We start from the raw sequence: 20472 nt of genomic DNA, 5'->3' as shown, positions 1-20472 counted from the left end.
TGTACCTGAGAAAACAAAAAGCCAACACCACCACTATTTGAAGACAGATGCAAAGAAAGTAGTAAGTGAATTAATTCTTCTGAATACAACAAGAATCAACTTGCTACCTTAACGACAACAAAAGAAATTGTAGGAATAAGTGTACAGGTATTGCCACCAAAATGAGAGTGGAAAAAGGTTCCTGTTTGGCTTTGCCAGGTACCAGCTTTATTAATTTTAACAAAACAGAGAGAGAAGATCTTGGCATTCAAAAAGTTAACATTAATGTTCACTCTAGACTGGTTAAAACTTCAGAGTCCATCAAGTATAGTTATCATGTTAATTCTCCTGAACTGGGGATATGAATCATGCCTGTATCAGGCAGAGTGTGGAAATAAATCACTTAAGTTAATGAGTGAGCAATGATTTCATAAACTGAGAACTGAAAATATTGAAGAATTCTTGATATATATTAAAAAAGTATTGCTACACAGCGATTTTCCTAATCTCAGAAGGCAAAACTAATAAGCCTCTAAGCCCCAGAAATATCTATTTGTTAGCCATGGACTTACTTCTGGAGCCTTCTGCTTAACTTTCATTTCTTACTCTATCACTCTAACAGCTCTGGATTTATTATATTTCAAACCCTGCAGAACAGCACAGAATGTGAACTGAATTTTATGATTTATTCAATGGTAAATATACTTTTCATATTTTGGTTTACCTATTCAATTATTATGATGATCTTTATAAACTACAATGCACATCATAAATCATTCATTTCAAGAAAAAATAAGTAGGTCTTTTAGTCTCATATGTCCAAATAACATGGGCTTCCTCAGTAAATAAGTTTTCTCTTTCGATGCCAACAAATTTAATCTAATAAATTCTACTGAATTTAAAGAGTTTTTATTAAAGATAGTATGAAAGCAAGAGTATGTCGGGCTCCAAATCTAAACCGTAAGCTGGTATACTATAGGTTAATTCCTGTGCAGGTTACAAGGACCTCAAATATACATGGATCAGATCCAGCCTATGGAAGAAATTCTATAGTTACAAGGTGGGTACAGTTATGTCAGCTTAATAAATCCAGGAAGCAAAGGGAGCTGCTCAGACAGAGGTCATAACATCTTTTCTCTTACCTGAAGCTTGTTCTCTATGTATTAAAAGTGTCCAATCTACTTTTTTAGATAACAGAATGACCTACTTTGATGGCCTATTTTCCAACTGTGCTTTGGAATGCGAAATAAATTATTTTTAAAACATGTGACTTAATGCTTATTATTTAATTGTGCAACTCAAGAATTTATATCCAAGTGGTAAGCAGGCAACTGCTGTTTATTTGTGCTCTAAGATGACACTACTTACTCAACTCTGTTCTCTGTATGTACTACCAACAACTTTCTTTATAATGCGTTCATTCTTCTCACCCAAAATAGCTTTTTAGAAGAAAATGTGAGAATTCCAGACATGAGAGCATATTTCAGCATTTGTAGTTTATCCACTCTCCTAAAATATTCCATGATGTTGGTCAAAGAAAAGTACTGTTGTAAAGTGGCTAAGAAGATGAAGTTAGAAATCTAGAGCTGTTGAGTAAATCTGATAAAAGCTGAAAAAATAAAGTAGGTAAATGATTATGGAGGGGACAATTATTAGAAAGAATGAGTGCAAAAGAATGAGAAGTCAAACACAGAGAAAGAGGCTAATACAGAGGTTAGAAGAGAAAGTGTAGTATTCTACAACAGCTTGCAACTACTTAGATAGTAAGTATACCTGCCTTTAGAATACTTAAAACAGAAGTGTTTCAGAGAAACCAAGTATTTTCAAAGTACCAGGAAAGCTTTAAAGTCAACCAAGCACAACCAACCAACACCAAAAACAACTCTCTCTGAAGCTTTCAAAAGATAAGGTATTTTTTGTAATACAAATAGCCGAATCCTAATATAACTGCTTTGTAATTTCAGATTTTATATAACAGGTTTTCATAAAATAAGATACACATGTACAATCTCATTATTAGAAAGAGTAATTTAAAATAAGCTATTATATGTAAAGATAATAACCCTCCAGTTAAAGTGTATCATTATCAAGAAAGGCTGGTTGGAAAAAAATTGATAAATCTTTATACGGGTCATCAAGCATAGGTCTCTATGAATTCATTATGACAACTGCTTAGGTAGGTACACAAATACTTATACTAATTCTGTACTTCAAAATCCACCAACAGTCTCATTAAAACTCCATCCATTAGAATAGACTGAAGTTGTCTACTTTAACTCAAAGAGCAGGAAAAATAGTCAATAATTATAACAGAACAAAATATACCTTAAAAAGAAAAAAGACCAGAATAAATCATTTCACAATTTATTGTTCCAAGTATCTGGGGCTGAAAGTTTTCTGAGCAAAGGCATACACAGATATGGCATAGTTAAAAACACTAATGCAAATTACACATATATGTAGATACATTTATATATATTTTTTTCTATTCTCTGTAATTAAATGGCAGGGGTCTGAAAGCACATTGATGGCATTCCAAAAACAAAACCAAATATAGTAATGACAGCATATGCTTCCAGGACGGGTTTCTGTGTCCTACCTCAGCCTACGTCAGGAAGACAACTTCACAGAAGCTATTCCATTAGTTCACTAACTCAATTTTAGCAATTATTCAGCCTATTAAAAAAATATGTAAGTAATGTGACAAGGAAAAAGCAGAATAAAAAAACTGGGTCAAAGAAAAATAATTTTATACCTGTCAGTAACTTCATTTTGAGTGGGAAAATCTATTATTTATTTGAAATGGTTTGAACTGAAAAACTGTAAAAACAATGAACTGATTACAATATCAGTTTACAAATCAGTACAAAGCTATACATTTTAAAAATTTACTATAACACAGCAACATTTTTATAAATTATATCACTTTATACTATTACTGATGATTAAGGCTCTTCTAAATTTGCCAGTGTATATATTTTAATTGAAACATTTAATCAAGCATTTGATAGCTTAAAAGTTAAGTCAAAGAACCAAGTTTGTTCTTAATTTATAATTATTTCAGTTTATTATAAATGGACACAAACAATATGGAAATTGACATTGCATCTTAAAAATGAAGGATTTTTACAAAAATAGTCTTAAACAGAGTAATATTAAGACCCTGAAAGTCTGGCCAGGAGTCACTTCTCCACTACAGAGCCTTGGTATTATCAGCATTTCAAAATTTGTAAGCTGCCACAAGGTAAAAGGAACGTTATTTTAATATTTTCAACTTGAAAAGTATACATTTAATGCTCCTCTTAATTTTTTGTCTGAGCTTTGGGTATTTTCTCTCTGAACTGACTTCTCCAACAAGAGATTTATAGTAACAATTTTCCACGTCCTCTGGTAACAAATTAAAATTCCAGCATAAGCTTCACATACCTTTTTGAGATGTCCTAGTCTAAGTTTGAAAATTTCTTCCTGTTCATGATATTCTGCCAAAGTCAACCTGTCAAAAATGAAATTGTAATTCTAGATATTAAGATGAATACTTAATATTTCTTATTAATAACCAGCAAAAGATAAAATCAACGTTTTTCAAAATACTAGTGTTGACAACATTCAGTCCAGAATATAAGCCAGAAGTCCTTTAAAATATTCTTCACAATACATCTATTACTTACAGATGGAACACCTAATTGATAAATTCTGCAACTATTTAATGAGTGCTATATATGATGTTCTAGAATTTAAGTCCTAAGGATACAATGAAAAAGACATTTTCTCCCTTCATTTAGTTTGAACTTACACTCTGGAGTGGGGATGAGGTAGAAAACAATTTAAAAAAGAAATAAAATAATCCGAAATAGCAGTAAGTACTCTGAAGAAAACAAAAAGGGCGGTATGGTAATGACTGACTATATTACACTACATGCAGTGAGTGTTAGGGAGGTGGTCTTGATCGAAAAATCAAAAAGACAACTACAAGAGAACCTGGGAGAGTATGTCCTAGACATAGGACAAGTGCAAGGATGCTAAGATGGACACAGGCTGGAATACTCTAAGAAGAAGAAAAACAATGTAAGCATCAAAACAGTCAAAGAGTCTGTGAGAAGGAGGAGAGGTAAGGAGGGGCCAGCTTACAAATGGACTTTCAGACCAAGGAATGAATGTCACTGTATTCTAAGAGTAAATTACTACATAGTCTGTCCAGTTGGGTAATGGTTTAAAAAAAAAAACAAAAAGGAAAAAACTACGACATTTTTCTACTTTCTGCTTCCATGTATTAAATGAGAAAAAGGAATGCTAAAACTACAGTCAAAACACAGATTCTTAATAAAATATAAGTAGACAGAACTTTAAGTCTTGAAAGTACTCTGTGGTTATTTCATTAGTAATTTCAAACACTCCTACAGAACACTGAAAAATAACCAGCTTACTATATGTAGGTCCATAAAAAGACATACATTAAAACATTTCCTAAAGAAAAATGATTCTGTTTTCTGATAAAGAAGAAAAACCACTCTACAATAAAATAACTTCCATTTCATACCTTAACACTGAAAGAATTGCTTTTATCCATCATACTTAGGCCTGTTCGTTTATTTATGTGTTCTGGGGGCACTTGGTGAAGCTCCCAACCTACATATGATTTATTTATGTTTTTCATTTAGGTCCCTCAGCAACACTTAATATAAATGTTACTCTCCTTTAGCTAGATGTTAGTTAAATTTACTAATTCTAAAGGAAGGGTATTCAAACGAAACAAAACCCTCCAAGAAATTCAGTTAGTATTCCACTAGAAATATCAAGAGTGAAAAAATAAACATTTAAAGTTAAATGTCATAGGTTAACACAACTGCAGGATTTTGTTACACCAAATATAACAACAGGCGGATAGTTGCAGCAGATGCTTACATTTAGAGAAGTGTTGCAGTGTGAATACAGATGGATTGAAAGAGAGATAAGAGGTAAAGATGATGTTAAAGGAAAAGGATTTGGAAACAAAAATTGATAAAATCTCTACTAATCCAATAAAGAAAAGCTTTAAGAATTTTTAGCAAATACCTTTTGGATAGGTATATATATGCCACCAGTGAAAATTTGGTACAATCTGAATTTCCTATAATTTTTGAAACTGTATTCTACTAAGAAGTTTGGCTCTCAGGAAAACTTGCCAAGCCTTTACATATACAGATGGCTGGGAATTTCTGTAATTTGGAGGTAAGGAGATTTTGTTGTCTTTAGTTGGTGTAGTTTTTAATAGCTACTATTCCTGTGAGTCAATAATGAATTAATATGACTTAGCTCCATGATTTAGTCTGTTGAATATTGTCTGGATAATCTTATATCATATGTAATGCATATTTGCTATTTAATAGCACTTAGTTCCAGTTGTTAATATGTTTTACGTTGTGGTTCAAATCATCCACATCCCATAGCTAAACAAATGCATACAAATACTCCCTGCTCACATTTACTTAGTAATATTTCTTCATTGATTTAAAAACCTTGGACCTCAGAACATTATTTCATAGGTCTACTCCTAGTGTTAAATGCTTAAAATTCTCACTAAAGCTTAACGGTAACTTTCAGCAGCAGCAGAATTTAGCTATTTACTTCCTGCATTTTGAGGATTACTACAATAGCTACTACTAAGTTTCAAATAAACAGTAAAATATATTTACCAATTTTTCTCTGCTTGGTTTTGACACATTAATAAGCAAATTCTATAGAAAGCATTAAATATTAGGATACTTTCTAGACAGTGATTCTTACCATTTTATGACCATGGATATCTAAGGGAATTCAGAAACACTCTCTCCAGAAAATGTCACATATTCATAAATTCGGGGGTTCACAGATCTCCATTTGAAAATTTCTATCCCGGGGTGTGTCTCACGAAATAAAATGCAAAACAGACACTTCTTACATTTCTCTGAATTTTCCTAACAGGAAATACCTGACATATTAGAACTTTTTAGATATCTCTGTTGTCTATTTCCATGAAGGAAAAATGTTTTTAGATAAAATGTAAAGTATTTGAAAAAAAATGTAAAATGAATTTAGAGAAAATTGAGGACAATTCTTTTAAAATAAACAAGTTTTTAATATATAGAATGAAAAAAGGTAATCTAGGATAATATTAATTTTAAATGGCTACATAATTATTTTTATGATGTGTCTTTAAAGATCCTAAAAATTTTCACTCTTAAGCAAGTCTGTTGGTTAGGTTACTTAGCAAATCTTTTATTCACAGATAATGTGAAGATAAAGTCCAACTCCTCCCTATATAAGTCATACCTGACATTATAGCCTGAATGGTTAATATTTTATTATGTTCAAATATACATATATGTGTTTATTTAGGGGCATGCTAAAGCTCCTAGAGTAAGTTTATTTAAAACTTTGTTTTAAAAGCCAAAAAATTTAAACCTCAAACATATGACTTAACTCTTGATAATCATCCATAATGAATCTAAATGGATGAGAATTGTTTTCTTTTAATGTTTTTTAAAAATTTTTATTTTTATGAGAGCATAAGTGGGGGAAGGGCATAGAGGCAGGTGAACGGGATCTGAAGTGGCTCTGTAATGACAGCAGTGAGCACGACGCAGGGCTTGAACTCATGAACCGTGCGATCACAACCTGAGCCAAAGTCCAATACTCAATCGCCCCTAAGTGGATGAAAATTTTATTTCTAATTCAAAGAACCGTTTTTACAATAGTTTGATAGAAATGTGAGATGACTAATAGAAGTAACTAGTACAGATAACAGAAAACAATACTCATTTCAAACAAATTTGATAATCAATTCCTCAAAGACATTCTGTTTAAGAAGGAAATTAATCTTAAGTCTCAAAGTTAAGGAATGCAAGCTATGGTAAAGAAGACTGTTACAGGCACTTAAAAAATAAGGCAAGCCCATTTATTTGTATAATTTAGTAATATGAGGCTATGAGCCATGCATTGAGGATTAGATTTTTTAAATGAATGAAGGTGGGGCATGAGACAAGTCTGCCTTTTTTTTTAAGTTTATTTATGAGGGAGAGAGAATGTGCGCACACGTGCGAGCACAGAGGAAGAACAGAGAGAGAGGGAGACAGAGAATCCTGAGTAGGATCCATGCCCATGGGAGGCTTGATCCCATGAACCATGAGATCATGACTTGAACAAAATCAAGAGTTGGACGCTTAACCAACTGAGCCACCCAGGAACCCCAAGACTAATCTGACTTTGAAAAGCCCTCCAAAAACTCAAGTTCCTCAACATGATACAGGGAATTTATTAAAAACCCACAACTAACATGATACTCAGTGGTGAAAGACCGAAAGCTTTCCCCTTATGGTGAGGAAGAAGGCAATGATGCTTTCACCACTGCTATTCAATACTGTACTAGAAAGTCCTACCAGAGGAGTTAAGAAAAAGAAGCATAACATAATGCATGAGAATTAAAAAAGAAGTAAATTATCTTTATTTGCAGATGACATAACTCTAGATGTAGAAAATCTTGAAGAATGAACAAGAAAATACCACTAGAGCTAATAAACTCAGCAAAGTTGTATGGTACAAGATCAACCCACAAAAATAAGTTGTGTCTCTATACACCAGCAACAAACAGTCTAAAAACAATATTAAGAATACAATTCCATTTATAATAGAATCCAATGAGAATAAAATACCTAGAAATAAATTTAACCCAGAAAGTGACTTGTACATTAAAAACTACAAAACAGTGCTAGGAAAATTAATGAAAACTAATTAAATGAAATGACTTTTATGTTCATGGATTAGTAGACTTAATATTATTAAGAGGCAATCCTTCTCAAAGTGATCCATATATTCAGTATATCCTAATCAAAATACAAATGGCTCAATTTGCTAAAATAGAAAAGCTAATTCTCAAATTCATACACAATTGCAAAGGGGCCTCAAATACAAAAAATAATATTGAAAAAGAAACAACAAAGCTATAGGACTCCCACTACCTATTTCAAAATTTACTACTACAAAGTTATGGTCATTAAAACAGCATGGTACTACCATAAAGACAGACACATTGACCAAAGGAATAGAACAGAATACAGAAATAAACGCAAATATTCATGGCCAGTTGATTTCTGACAAGGGTTCCAAGATCTTTCAATGGGGGAAAGAATGGTCTCTCCAACAAATGGTGCTGGGACAACTCAGAAACCACATGCAGAAGAATGAAGTTGGACCCCTACCTCACTCTACATGAAAAATTAACCCAAAGGAATCAGTAATTTAAATATAAGGGCTAAAACTAGAAAAATATTAGAAGACAGCACAAGGATAAATCTTCATGGCCATGGGTTTGATACCAGAACCATGAGCAAAAAACAATAATCAACTTAATACCATAAAAAATAAAATAAAATAAAGGACATTATCAAGGAAGTAAGATAATTTATAGCATGGGAGAAAATATCTACATATCATATATCTGATAAGGGTGTAGTATTCAGTATATATGAAGAACTCTTACAACTCAACAATAAAAGGACAAGCAGCTGGATTAAAAACTGAGCAAAAGACCTGAATATCTATACAAAGACCAACAAGCCCATTAAAAGACATTGAATATAATCAGTCATTCAGGAATATAAATCAAAACCACAATGAAATGACATTTTACAGCTACTAAGATGATTCTAATTTTAAAATGGAAAACAGGGGCACCTGGGTGGCTCAGTTGGGTAAGCCTCTGATTCTTGACTTAGGCTCAGGTCATGATCTTGTGTTTGTGGGATAGAGCCAGAGGTGTCAGGCTACTCACTGACAGGTGGAGTCTGTTTGGGATTCTCTCTCCCTCTTGCCCTTCCTCTGCTTTTTCTCTTTCTCAAAAAAAAAAAAAAAAAAAAAAAGGGAAACTAAAAAGTGTTGCCAAAGACCTAAAGAAATAGACTCTTGTGTATTGCTGGTAGGAATGTAAAATACTGCAGATATGAACAAGTTTAGCAAGAATTTAAACAGAATTACATTGGAATTCTACTCCTAGGTATCTACTCAAAAGAAATGAAAACATGTGTCTACACAGAAACTTGTAAATGAATGTTTATATCAGCATTACTCACAATAGCCAAAAGGTGGAAACAATCTAAATGTTCATCAATAGATGAATGGATAAAACAAAGTGTGCATGTACATGCATATACATACAATGGGATATAGTCAGACATAAAAAAGAATGAAGTACTGATGCATGCTACAACATGGACACATCCTTAATATATTATACCAAGTGAAAGCCAGTGAACTATCCAAAAAGGCAAATACACAGAGAAAACTGTTATCTGAAAATGAGGGGAGGAACAAAGAGGAAGTGATTATTTAATGGGTATAAGGTGTCCTGGGTTAATAAAGTTTTGAATCTAAAAGGGTTGCATATATTGTAAACGCACGTAATGCCACTGAATTGTACACTAAATGGTAAAGTGTATGTTATGCGAGTTCACCTCAATATTTTTTAAAAAGTATCATCGTGAGAAAGAATGGAGGTGTGTGAGAAGGATGAGACTAGTCTGCTTCCAAAGAGCCCAAATGTTCTCAATACAATTAACAGTTGAATTGAGAACTAATAATTTATACCAAGTGCTAATGTGGTATGCTGAATAATGGCTCTCCAACAATGTCCACATGTTCTAATCCCTGGGAAATGTGAATATGTTAAATTATACAGCATAGGAGAATTAAGATAGTGAAGGAGTTGACCTTAAAATAGGGAGTTATTTTGAGAAGAGATAACCACTTCTTGAAGTTCACAGATTAAGAGAAATTGTGTTCTGGAGTGGATTATACAGATTCTCACTCATACCTGATTTAGATAATGAGATTCAGAACATTTGAGCTGATGAAATTTACATGAGATTTTGAATGCTGGGTTGATGCTATAATGGGTTGATTCTTTTGTGGATGCTGGAATAGGATGAATATATTTTACATGTGGGAAAGATGTGAATCTTGGGTCAGAGGGCAGACTGACAGGCAGAATAACTGCTTGAAAAGTAAATACATCCTAATCTTTGGAATTTGCGAACATGTTACCTAACAGGGCAAAAGATAAAAGGGGATTAAGGTCGCTAATTAGCTGACCTTAACATAACGTGATTATCCTTGATAATACAGTTTTGAGTACACACAGCAAAGAAAAAAATCTTTTGTCTGAAGGAAATTAGGAAAAGACACAGAAGAGGTATAATATTTGGGCTTGATTAAAGAGGAAGAGCAGAAGCCAGGAAAAGGAAATGATACATAAGGCCACAAGGCCATCATGACCCAAGAGCACGGCATGTAGATAGGCATGCTGAAAGAAAAATGAATGTACAGTGTAGATTAAGGAAGTTTTTCCTTCTACTGATTCCTAAGAGTTTTAACCAAAGATGAATGCTGAATTTCGTCTCAAATTTTTTGTTTTGGCATCTTTTAAGATTATCATATGATCTTTCTCCTTACATGGAAAATTTCACTGATTTAAAAAAAAATATTAAACCAACCTGCATACCTAAAACCCAACTGGGTCTTGATGCATATTATATGTTGGGTTGCTAATATTTTATTTAAGATTTTTACATTTGGCTTTATAAGTGAGAAGAGCCTATAACTTTCCTTCTTTGTGTCATCCTTATTAAATTTTGACACCTAGATTATGCTGGTTTCATAAAATAATTTGGAAGTACTTAACTATTCTTTAAAAAAAAGTTTTAAAAAGAGTGGCACTATTTCTTCCTTAAATGGATGTTACAATTCATAAATGAAATCATCTGTGCCTGGAGTTTTCTTTGATCAAAGACTTTTTAATTACAGATTCAATTTCTTGAAATTTACAGAACTATTTAGACTTTTTCCAGTGTCAACTTTGTTAAGTTAGATTTTTCTAGAAATTAATCCATTTCACAAAAAATTTCAAATTTAAGCCATTATTTGTTAATGTTTTTTATTTTGAGAGAGAATAAGTGAGCATGAGTGAAGGAGGGGCAGAGAAAGAGGGAGAGAGAGAATCCCAAGCAGGCTCTGCACTGTCAGTGCAGAGCCAGAGTCTGTATCTCAGCAACCATAAGATCATGACCTGAACTGAAATCAAGAGTCAGATGCTTAACCAACTGAGGCATGCAGGCACCCCTTAAGCCATTTATAATATATATATTTTGTTTTCCTTTAAATATCTATAGACTCTGCAGTAATAATCCTTTTTACATTCCTGATAATGGTTGTCTTCTCTCTTTTTTAATTTTATTAGTTTAGTTATTGGGGAAAAACACATTTTGGATTGGTTGATTCTCTGTATTACATATATTTCCTGTATTGTTAATTTCTGTTCTTATCTTTTCCCTCTTCTTTCTTTGGTTAATTCTATTGCTCATCTAACTTACTGAAATGGATGCTTAATTTATAAAGTTTGAGTTTTTCTTCTTTTCATATCTATGTACATGACGCTATTAATGTCCCCCACTGAATCAGATTTATCTCACAAATTTTGCTATGCAGCACTTTCACTGTCATCCAAAGATATTTTTCTCATTTTCATTGAAATTTTTTTCATTACCTTTTTTGTTACTGATTTCCAGTTTCATTCCACTGTAATCAGATGTCATATTCTATGATTCTAATCCTTTAAGTTTTACCCATGAGTTCTACCAAACATTTAAGGAAGACACAATGCCAGTGTTATACAAACACCTTCAATCTTTTGAAATTTGTTGGGACTTGACGTTATGACTTAACATGGTAAATTTCTTTAAGTCCATGCTATAAAAAGAAGACATTCTGCAGATGTTAGGGGATATACTATAAATGTCAAATTTGTCAATCTCATTAAAATTACACCCATACTTTTTAAAAATTTTATCTATCTGTTCAATTACTATGAAATGTTGTATGCTGAAATCTATTATGATTTGTGATCCGTTTATCTCTCTTGAAAGTACAGTCAATTTTTTATTTATCTTGAGGCCACATTATTACATGCATGCAAATTTAGAATTACTATATTTTCCTGGTGATTTGAACTTTTTTTATAGTTATGAAATAACCACTTTGTTTCTTTCTTTCTTTTTTTGCCTTAAAATTGTACTGAGCCTCATACAGCATTTACCTGGAATATTTTTGCCTTAACTTATATTCCCAATAATTCTTTTTTGATCCTTTGGCTACTTTTAAGAATTTTTCCTCTTTCTTTGATTTTTCTGAAATTTCATTATGATGGTTCTAGGTGAGTACTTCTTTTTATTCATTCTACTTGGAATTCTTTGGCCTATATAAATCCATAGATAGATTTTGTTAATCTGTTTTAAAATATTCTCAGTTATCTAATCTTCAAATACAGCTTCTGCTCCATTCAAGATCGTTTTTCTATGGTCAGGTGACTTGTCTAGTAAACAAAAACTGAATAATCCAATAAAAGGAAAAAACAAGGATGAGAGATGAAGCAGGATAAATCAATAGTACAAACAAAGACCAGATTTAAGCCCTAATAAATAACACATAAAATGAAAATAGATTCAAGGCTCCAATGAAAGATTTTTCAGACACAATTAAAAAAAAAAAATCAATGAAATATTTGTTAAAACCCATAAAATGTTAACTACCAAAGGTGAACTTTACTGTACACTATAAATTCTGGGTGATAATGATGTGTCAATGCAGGCTAATCAATTGTAACAAATGTACTATTCAGGTGCAGGACACTGATAGTGAGGAAGGCTGTGTGTGGAGACAAGGAGTATATGAGAACTCTGTACTGTCTGCTCAATTTTGCTGTACACTAAAACTGCTCTAAAATAAATTTTATTAAGAAAAGTCTGTTATTTATAAAAGACAAGTAATCCATTAAATAACTTTATGCTATATGTAATATTATCAAGTTAAAATGAAAGCTTTAGTGAGAAAAAGCAGTAACCTCTGAAACTTCATTAATATAAGATATAAGGTAAAACATTACTATTTACTTTGCAATCATCCTCTGTGAAACATGAAATACATAAATAAAATCAAAACATAATTTAATATATATTTAAACATGAGGTCAAGATTTTGATTAAAATTAATTGCAAGGGTCATTAAGACATCCATAGATAATATATTTATGCAAACTACATAATAAAAGTCTTTGTGACTAAAATTAGAAACTACTACCTACAAAACCTGACTGAATCTTGCTGGTAATTAAAAATTCATGAAGAGCCAGGAGCCATGCAAGTACTTTACATTTACATGTATTACCTCATATCATCCCTTCAACCCTATGATGTAAGTACTTTTAAAAGTGAAGAAATGTAGGCTCAAACAAGTAAAACAGCTTACAAAAAAATAACCGCATCTGTCCATCTACAGAACTTAAAAGTCCTAACCACTACATAGTAGGTAGCTTCTTTTTCTAGGTTAACTTCTTGAAAAAAAAATAATTAAAGATTCAATATCTCTATTCTAACTATACCAGATGCTTTGCACATACACCAGATGTTCTAGTTACCACTAAACAGTTATTTAAAAGGAATTTTTAGAAAACAGTTGCAGAGACTTGGGCACCTGGGTGACTCAGTCAGTTGCACATCTGACTCTTGATTTTGGCTCAGGTCATGATCTCACAGTTGTGAGATGGAGCCACAGGCCACTCCACATTGACAGTGCTTGGGATTCTCTCTCTCTCTCTCTCTCTCTCTCTCTCTCTCTCTCTCTGCCCCACCCCTGCGCGTGCATGCTCTCGCTCTCTCTCAAAAAGAGAAAAAAAAGTTGCAGAGTATAGCCACTAAATTCAAAGTGTAATAATATATGAATCAAAGTGCTTCTATGGCTTTTTTTCCCTATTTAAATCTGCATTTGTATAAAGGTTCAATCAAACTATTATGTAGTATCACTTCATTTGCCATTCCAAGAACACAGAGCAGTATAATTTCAGGATTAGTTCTTAGTCAACATATACAATAAAGTGTGGTGGAAATGAGACAAGATCATTAAACTATAGTTAGGGCTATCAGCACCTTGGAGGACAAGTAGTAAGCAAAAAAAACCTGTAACCAACCAGAAAAATGGTCTACTGAGAAGGAAAAAATGAAATTCAACCAAATGCTTATGTACTGGAATTTAGCATTTACTGACCACTTTCTATATGCCAGGAAACTGTGCTACATGTTGGAAATATAGAGTTTAAAAGGTGAGATAATGCTACATTATATACACAGGCACATATAAAAGGCTATGGGTACCTAACTTGAAGGGAAATGGGAGAGAAAACGGAAGAAAAAAAGTTTTTGAGAGGGCTTCCTATTGAAACTGGTACATGAACCAAACCTTAAAGGAAGGATAGAAAAATGAGACAGGTAAAGAAAAGCAAGGAACAGGAAGGCACAGAAACGAGAAAGCTCAACCCATTTAGAGAATTAAAAGACTAACATAAGATGGAGAAAGCAGATATGGGAGTGAAGTAAAAGAGAAAGATGAAAAAAAAAGAAGTCCTACAAATAATCCTTCATGAGGGTGAATTTTATCTTGAAGGGGGTGAAGGAGGTTAAAGATGAAACTGATATGAAGAGAATCAATTTTAACAGTAATCTAGGCTAAAAAAAAAAGATGAGGTTCAATACTAAGACAGTGGCAATGACAGTCAAATACAAGATGCTATAGAAACAGAGACAGAGAACGAGGCAAAGGGAAACATCTACAATACTTCTAGTGTCATTAACTGAGTGAATGGTGATGCTGTGACTAAAGAGACAGAAGGCACTATCAGTTTACCTTACAGTGTTAACTCCTATTCTTCAGGGATCAAGGAAAAGCTTTTAGGGGGAAATACCTAGTATGGGATTTAGCTGATAAACAGAAATTAAAACAATGGTTTGGAGTTTAAAAGTTGGCAGTGAAGGGTAGGCAACGGTTAATGACAAAAGATGAGGCCAGAGTGGTCAGAAGACGCCAGATCAAAAGTGCTCTGAAGAAATCATCTTAGGGAGCGCCCGGGTGGCTTGGTTGGTTAAGCTCAGGTCATGATCTCACAGTTCGTGCTGACAGTGTGGAGCCTGCCTGAGATTCTCACTCTCTGTCCCTTCTCTGTTCATGCTCTCTTTCTCAAAATGAATAAATTTAAAAAAATTTTTAAAAAGTCATCTTAGGACTTTTAGATTTTATCATTCAAGTAATAGAAAACTATGTTAGGGGGGATAAGGAAGAGAATGAAAGGATATTTTGCAAAAATGATTCTGATTGCAAAATGAAAATAAATTGGATTGTTGGACTAATGATGAAAAGAGAAGTAGGAGTAAAAAATAACCCAAGTAAGAGATGACTAACTTGAGTTAGAATGATGATGTCAGTAGGGACTTGCATAAGATCTGCAAGGACTAGTGTCTTACAGGAGTGGAGTTAAAGCTAACATATACTGTATTCTATATAACCCCTTACCTACCCACTACCTTTTATCAAGCAACAAATTTACTGATTTACAAAAAGTAAACCATTTGCTAAATTAAAACAGTGATCAATAGTAGAATGTTTTAATTCCAATTTACAAAAGTCCCCTACGCCCCCCCACTCAGGAAAGGCTTGAAGATGGAGGTAGATTTTTAGATGGATTTTGAAAAGATTATCATCACCTATTTACTAATGAAAAATAATTAAAAAAATAAATGGAGGGGTTCCTGGGTGGCCAGTTGGCTAAGTGTCCGACTTCAGCTCAGGTCATGATCTTGCATTCATTGAGTTCGAGCCCTGCATCAGGCTCTGTGCTGACAGCTCAGAGCCTGGAGCCTGCTTCACATTCTGTGTCTCCCTCTCTCTCTGTCCCTCTCCTGTTTATACTCTTGTCTCCCTTTCTCAGAAATAAAATTTTTAAAAAACATTAAAAAAATAATAAATGGAATCTTGATCTAAAATATTAAGGATAATAATCAAAATTTGGCATGTGTAACTGAGAGAATGGTAGTACAATTTACTAAGAGAACACAGGAAAAGGCAAGGGGTGTGGATGTGTGTATGTGTGTGTATGTGTAGAGAGAAACAGACTAGATTGGGAATGATAACAGTAAATGTTTTGTGTTCTTAGTAAATATAGTTTTGAAAAGGCTCCATTAGAGGGTTCCTGTGAAGCACTTAAGTACCAATATCAACTATGCAATGATATAACATTCAAAATTGAGATATAAATATTTAATACTCAAGAGAAAAAAGTGGGGCTAGAGACCAAAACTTGGATATCAGTAGCATATATGTGGTAACTGAAATTGACAGTAGCTAGTTTTCAAGAATATATAGAGGAGGAAGTAAGATGGCCAAGACAGATCCTTAAAAACACCTACATTTCTACAAACTGATAGAGTAAATGATGTCCACAGAAGAGACTGAGAAGATGAGCCAGAAGGGTTAAAATGAAAATTAGGGTAATAAGGTATTTCAAAAACTAAGGCAAGAAAGAGTCTTGGGAAAAAATAAGAAGTCAACAATATTCAATGTTGCCAACTTAAAGACTCAAATGTCTCTGACACTGGGCATCAAAAAGACAGTTAATGTTTAAAAGGCAATTTCACTTAAGGAAGGAGAAAATGGAAGTTGAGGCAGAAGAGACTGGCAGAAGTAAGTCTTTCGGAAAACCTGGTTATAAAGATGATAGAACATGGAGACTAGGGTAGAGGGATATATGATGGAAGCAGAGTTTTTTTGTTTCATTTTGTTTTCTTAAAGGAAGGAATCAGTAGAGTACAAAAGGTGAACAATGTAAGAGGAGTGTAACACAGAAGAGGTCCCTCATGTAGCCAGGGATGGGAATCAGAGCATAGATGAAACATTATCTTCCAACAAAGGAGAAAAAGAATACATCCACATAAAAATATCAAACAGGGATGGGTGGATGTGTATTTTCTATCCCATAAACCTGTTATTGTAGAAGAGAAAAATTATAAAAGGATGGATATACTTGTAAATCAAACTTTTAACAACGGTCTTCTCTGTGGGATGGAATCATGAACTATATTGTTTTATTATGTTCTTTCATATTTCCCCAATTTTCTATGATAAACATTTAATTATTTTAAAATATCTTTGTTCCTTGAACTATAAATTCATCATTAATGCAGAAAATTTAGAAAATAAGTAAAAAACATAAAGGGAATAAACAATACCTATAACTTACAAAGGTACTGCTTTCACAAGCTAAGAAAATATATGTCAGTTATGTAGTTTAACATTCTCTCAGAAAAAGGAACATTAATGAAAACACTGAATTAAAATAATCAAAACTGATAAGTGACTCTATCATTCAGACATGAAGAAAGAGTGGATTCAAGTTTCCTCTTAGCTACCTAAATCTCTATTTTAAAAGAGGATTAATAAATCTCCACTTAAAAAGGCAGAATTCAGGTATCTGGAGATTATTAATTTAGTGGTAAATTTTAATACTGCCTTCATCCCTGGCCATAACTATTCTTAGTATTTAAGTATTAGTTTAGCTACAAATTACATTTATCAAGAACATTCATGCTCACTGGCAACAATTTAAAAAAAAGAAAAATTAAAAAGAAGGCTTACAGTTGTGGTAAATTTGGTCTAACAAAGGGATCATTCTCTGCTCCATTGACTGCTTTGTTTTTCCTTTGTTTTGGTTCAGAATTGGTAGAAGGTGCCTGAGAATTATTAGCTGTGGGAGGTTTGCGCTTGGCTAGAAGTTTCCTTTGCCTTTCAATATCTTCCCTTTGCTGATTGACCCATTCTTGCTGCCTGTATAAAAATAATGTAAAAAACATACTTACTTTCCATTACTCTTAGCAGTTAAAATATGAAAATACATTAATAAACATGAAAAATCATTTAACAAATCACATAAGCATAAATTATGGTTTCACTTTTCTGAACTAATGTACTCACTTTCTAGATCTAATTTGAAGCATTCATTTCTAAATTCTCTAAATCCCTTCAAGGAGGAAAAGCTGTACTGCCATACATAATCTCATGGTAGCCTGTACATCTCCACTTCTTTCTTTCTAATAAGCACCATTATCCTACAGATAATTGATTAGAATGTGTCTAGTTAGACTACATTACTCCATGGGAACAGAGACTGCATCTATTCTCTACCTTATTGTATCCCTAGTGCCAACATAGTAATCAGCACACACTAGGTATTCAGTAAATATTTGCTGAATGACATAAATGGGCTACTAAAATAAGAACAGACATAGGGTGCCTGGGTGGCTCAGTTGGTTGAGCATCCAACTTCAGCTTCAACCATGATCTCACGGTTAGTGAGTTTGAGCCCCACATCAGGTTCTGTGCTGACAACTAAGAGCTTGGAGCCTGCTTCAGATTCTGTGTCTCCCTCTCTCTCTGCCTCTCCCTCCTTCCTCACATTTCTCTCAAAAATAAACATTAAAAAAATTTTTTTAAAGGACAGAGGTAAACACAGGAGTAGATTTTAAACATGCATCCCATCATTCAGTGTTTGTAGAAAAACTTACAAAAGACAAATACAAATTTTTTAAAATGTATAATATTTTTTTACTTTCTATAATTTACATCAAAGTTAGTTAGCACATGGTGCAACAATGACTTTAGGAGTAAATTCCTTAAGCCCCTTACCCATTTAGCCCATCTCCCCTGCCACAACCCCTCCAATAACCCTGTTTGTTCTCTATATTTAAGAGTCTTAGGTTTTGCCTCCCTGTTTTTATATTTTTACTTCCCTTATGTTCATATGTTTTGTATCTTAAAATCCTCCTATGAGTGAAGTCATATGATATTTGTCTTTCTCTGACTAATTTCGCTTAGCAGAATACCCTCTAGTTCCATCCATGTAGTTGCAAATAGCAAGATTTCATTCTTTTTGATTGCTGAGTATTACTCCATTGTATGTGTGTATATCTATATCTATATAAATATATCACATCTTCTTTATCCATTCATCTATTCTTGAATATTTGGTCTCTTTCCATATTTTGGCTATTGATAATACTGCTACAAACACTGGGGTACATGTGTCCCTTTGAAATGGCATATCTGTATCCCTTGGATAAATACCTAGTAGTGCAATTGCTGGGTTGTAGGGTAGTTCTATTTTTAATTTTTTGAGGAATTTTTTTCTGTTTTCCAGAGTGGCTGCGCCAGTTTGCATTCCCACAAATATGAATTTAATGAAGTGTTATTTTCTAAATTTAGTTGTTAAAAAGATTTGAGGAATGTGCAAGTGCTATCTTAAAACAAAAATTGATCTGAATATAAGAAATTTATGAAGAAAAAGGAAATTTTCACAATCTGAAGGAAATAAAAATTAGCATGGCTTTGAAAAATGAGCAATTAATAAAAGTAAAAATATTACTGTTTCCCGTTCAGGACTCTAAAGCTTACTAATTGTAAAAAAGCCGCTAAATATCAGGTCTACTATAAAAATATGGATTAGAGATTTCAGTAATTTGACCAGAGCAAGACGTTAACAGTGAAGCTTTTTTTTAAAAAATTATTTTGAAAGGGGGTGGGCTGGGGAGTGACACAGAGAGAGGGAGACACAGAATTTGAAATAAGATTCAGACTCTGAGCTGTCAGCACAGAGCCCAAAATGCAAGACTCGAACCCATGAACCATGAGATCAAGACCAGAGCCAAAGCTGGATCCTTAACCGACTGAGCTACCCATGCAAACCTGTTCTCATTTCCCTTTTGGGTCACCTTACCATATTAAAAAAAAAAGTTTTAAAAACTCTACATGGCTATGACACTAAGGTTTAAAACAAGAAAAATATTTCAATTCCTTGGCTTCCCACCCACACTCAAACCAGAACTACAGAACTTCTACTCTGCTGATGCAAAACTGACTTTATGCACACTGCCTTTTCCTATGGTTCTAGCCAGATGGTAGTAGAATATGACCAGAATGAAAGAATCACTAACCACCCACGTAGAAGAGTAAAAGGGTGGAGAAAATTCAAGAATAGCAAAGCTAGAACAGGATTTTAATCCAGTTTTCATTTGGAAGTAGGAATAAATAACTTTATTTAAAAAGTTAACTTTTAAAGCTAGTTTAGAGCACAATCAAGATGTTATAAATGAAAATAAACAGCAATAACCCTACTGATCAAAATCCTAATGAAAAGTAATGAACTACTAGAATGAATATATAGCAAATATCTGATTACTCAGGAATGACAACACAATTTAAAGATTAATTTAATATTACTAATATTTATTTCTCTCCTCTGCCAACTACTTTGGGTTCTATCACAGATAAATTACTTGATATACACTGATAAGTAGCTTGAATATAAAATATGTATGTGTACAACAATGCATAGTAGGCCCTCAATTCAAGAAATGCAAGCAATTTTTTAAAAACTAGATTACTGGTTTATCATAAAAAGACACAAAGCAGGAACAGCCAGACTGAAGAGGTGCACAGGGCGAGGCACGAGGGAAGGGGGCAGAGATCCCACACCCTCTCCATTTGCACCGCTCTCCCCAGACCTCCATGTGTTCACCAACCCAGAAGCTCCAATTTTGCTCTTTTTTGATAACT

General features: G+C 33.3%; 1 protein-coding gene across 1 annotated transcript in view; it reads right to left on the bottom strand.

Moving 5' to 3' along the window:
* Positions 1–20472, bottom strand: part of TLK1 (tousled like kinase 1) — a 138769-nt gene that overhangs the window by 26425 nt on the left and 91872 nt on the right. Inside the window, exons 11-12 of the mRNA XM_029934394.1 lie at positions 17500–17688; positions 3406–3472 (exon numbers count right to left, since the gene is read on the bottom strand). Of these exons, the coding sequence (XP_029790254.1) occupies positions 3406–3472; positions 17500–17688 (256 nt within the window). The remainder of the gene's footprint in view (positions 1–3405; positions 3473–17499; positions 17689–20472) is intronic.

The sequence above is a fragment of the Suricata suricatta genome, chromosome 3, assembly GCF_006229205.1.
Source record: "Suricata suricatta isolate VVHF042 chromosome 3, meerkat_22Aug2017_6uvM2_HiC, whole genome shotgun sequence".
NCBI classification, from domain to species: Eukaryota; Metazoa; Chordata; class Mammalia; order Carnivora; family Herpestidae; genus Suricata; species Suricata suricatta.
This window is presented reverse-complemented; position numbering and strand designations above follow the sequence as displayed.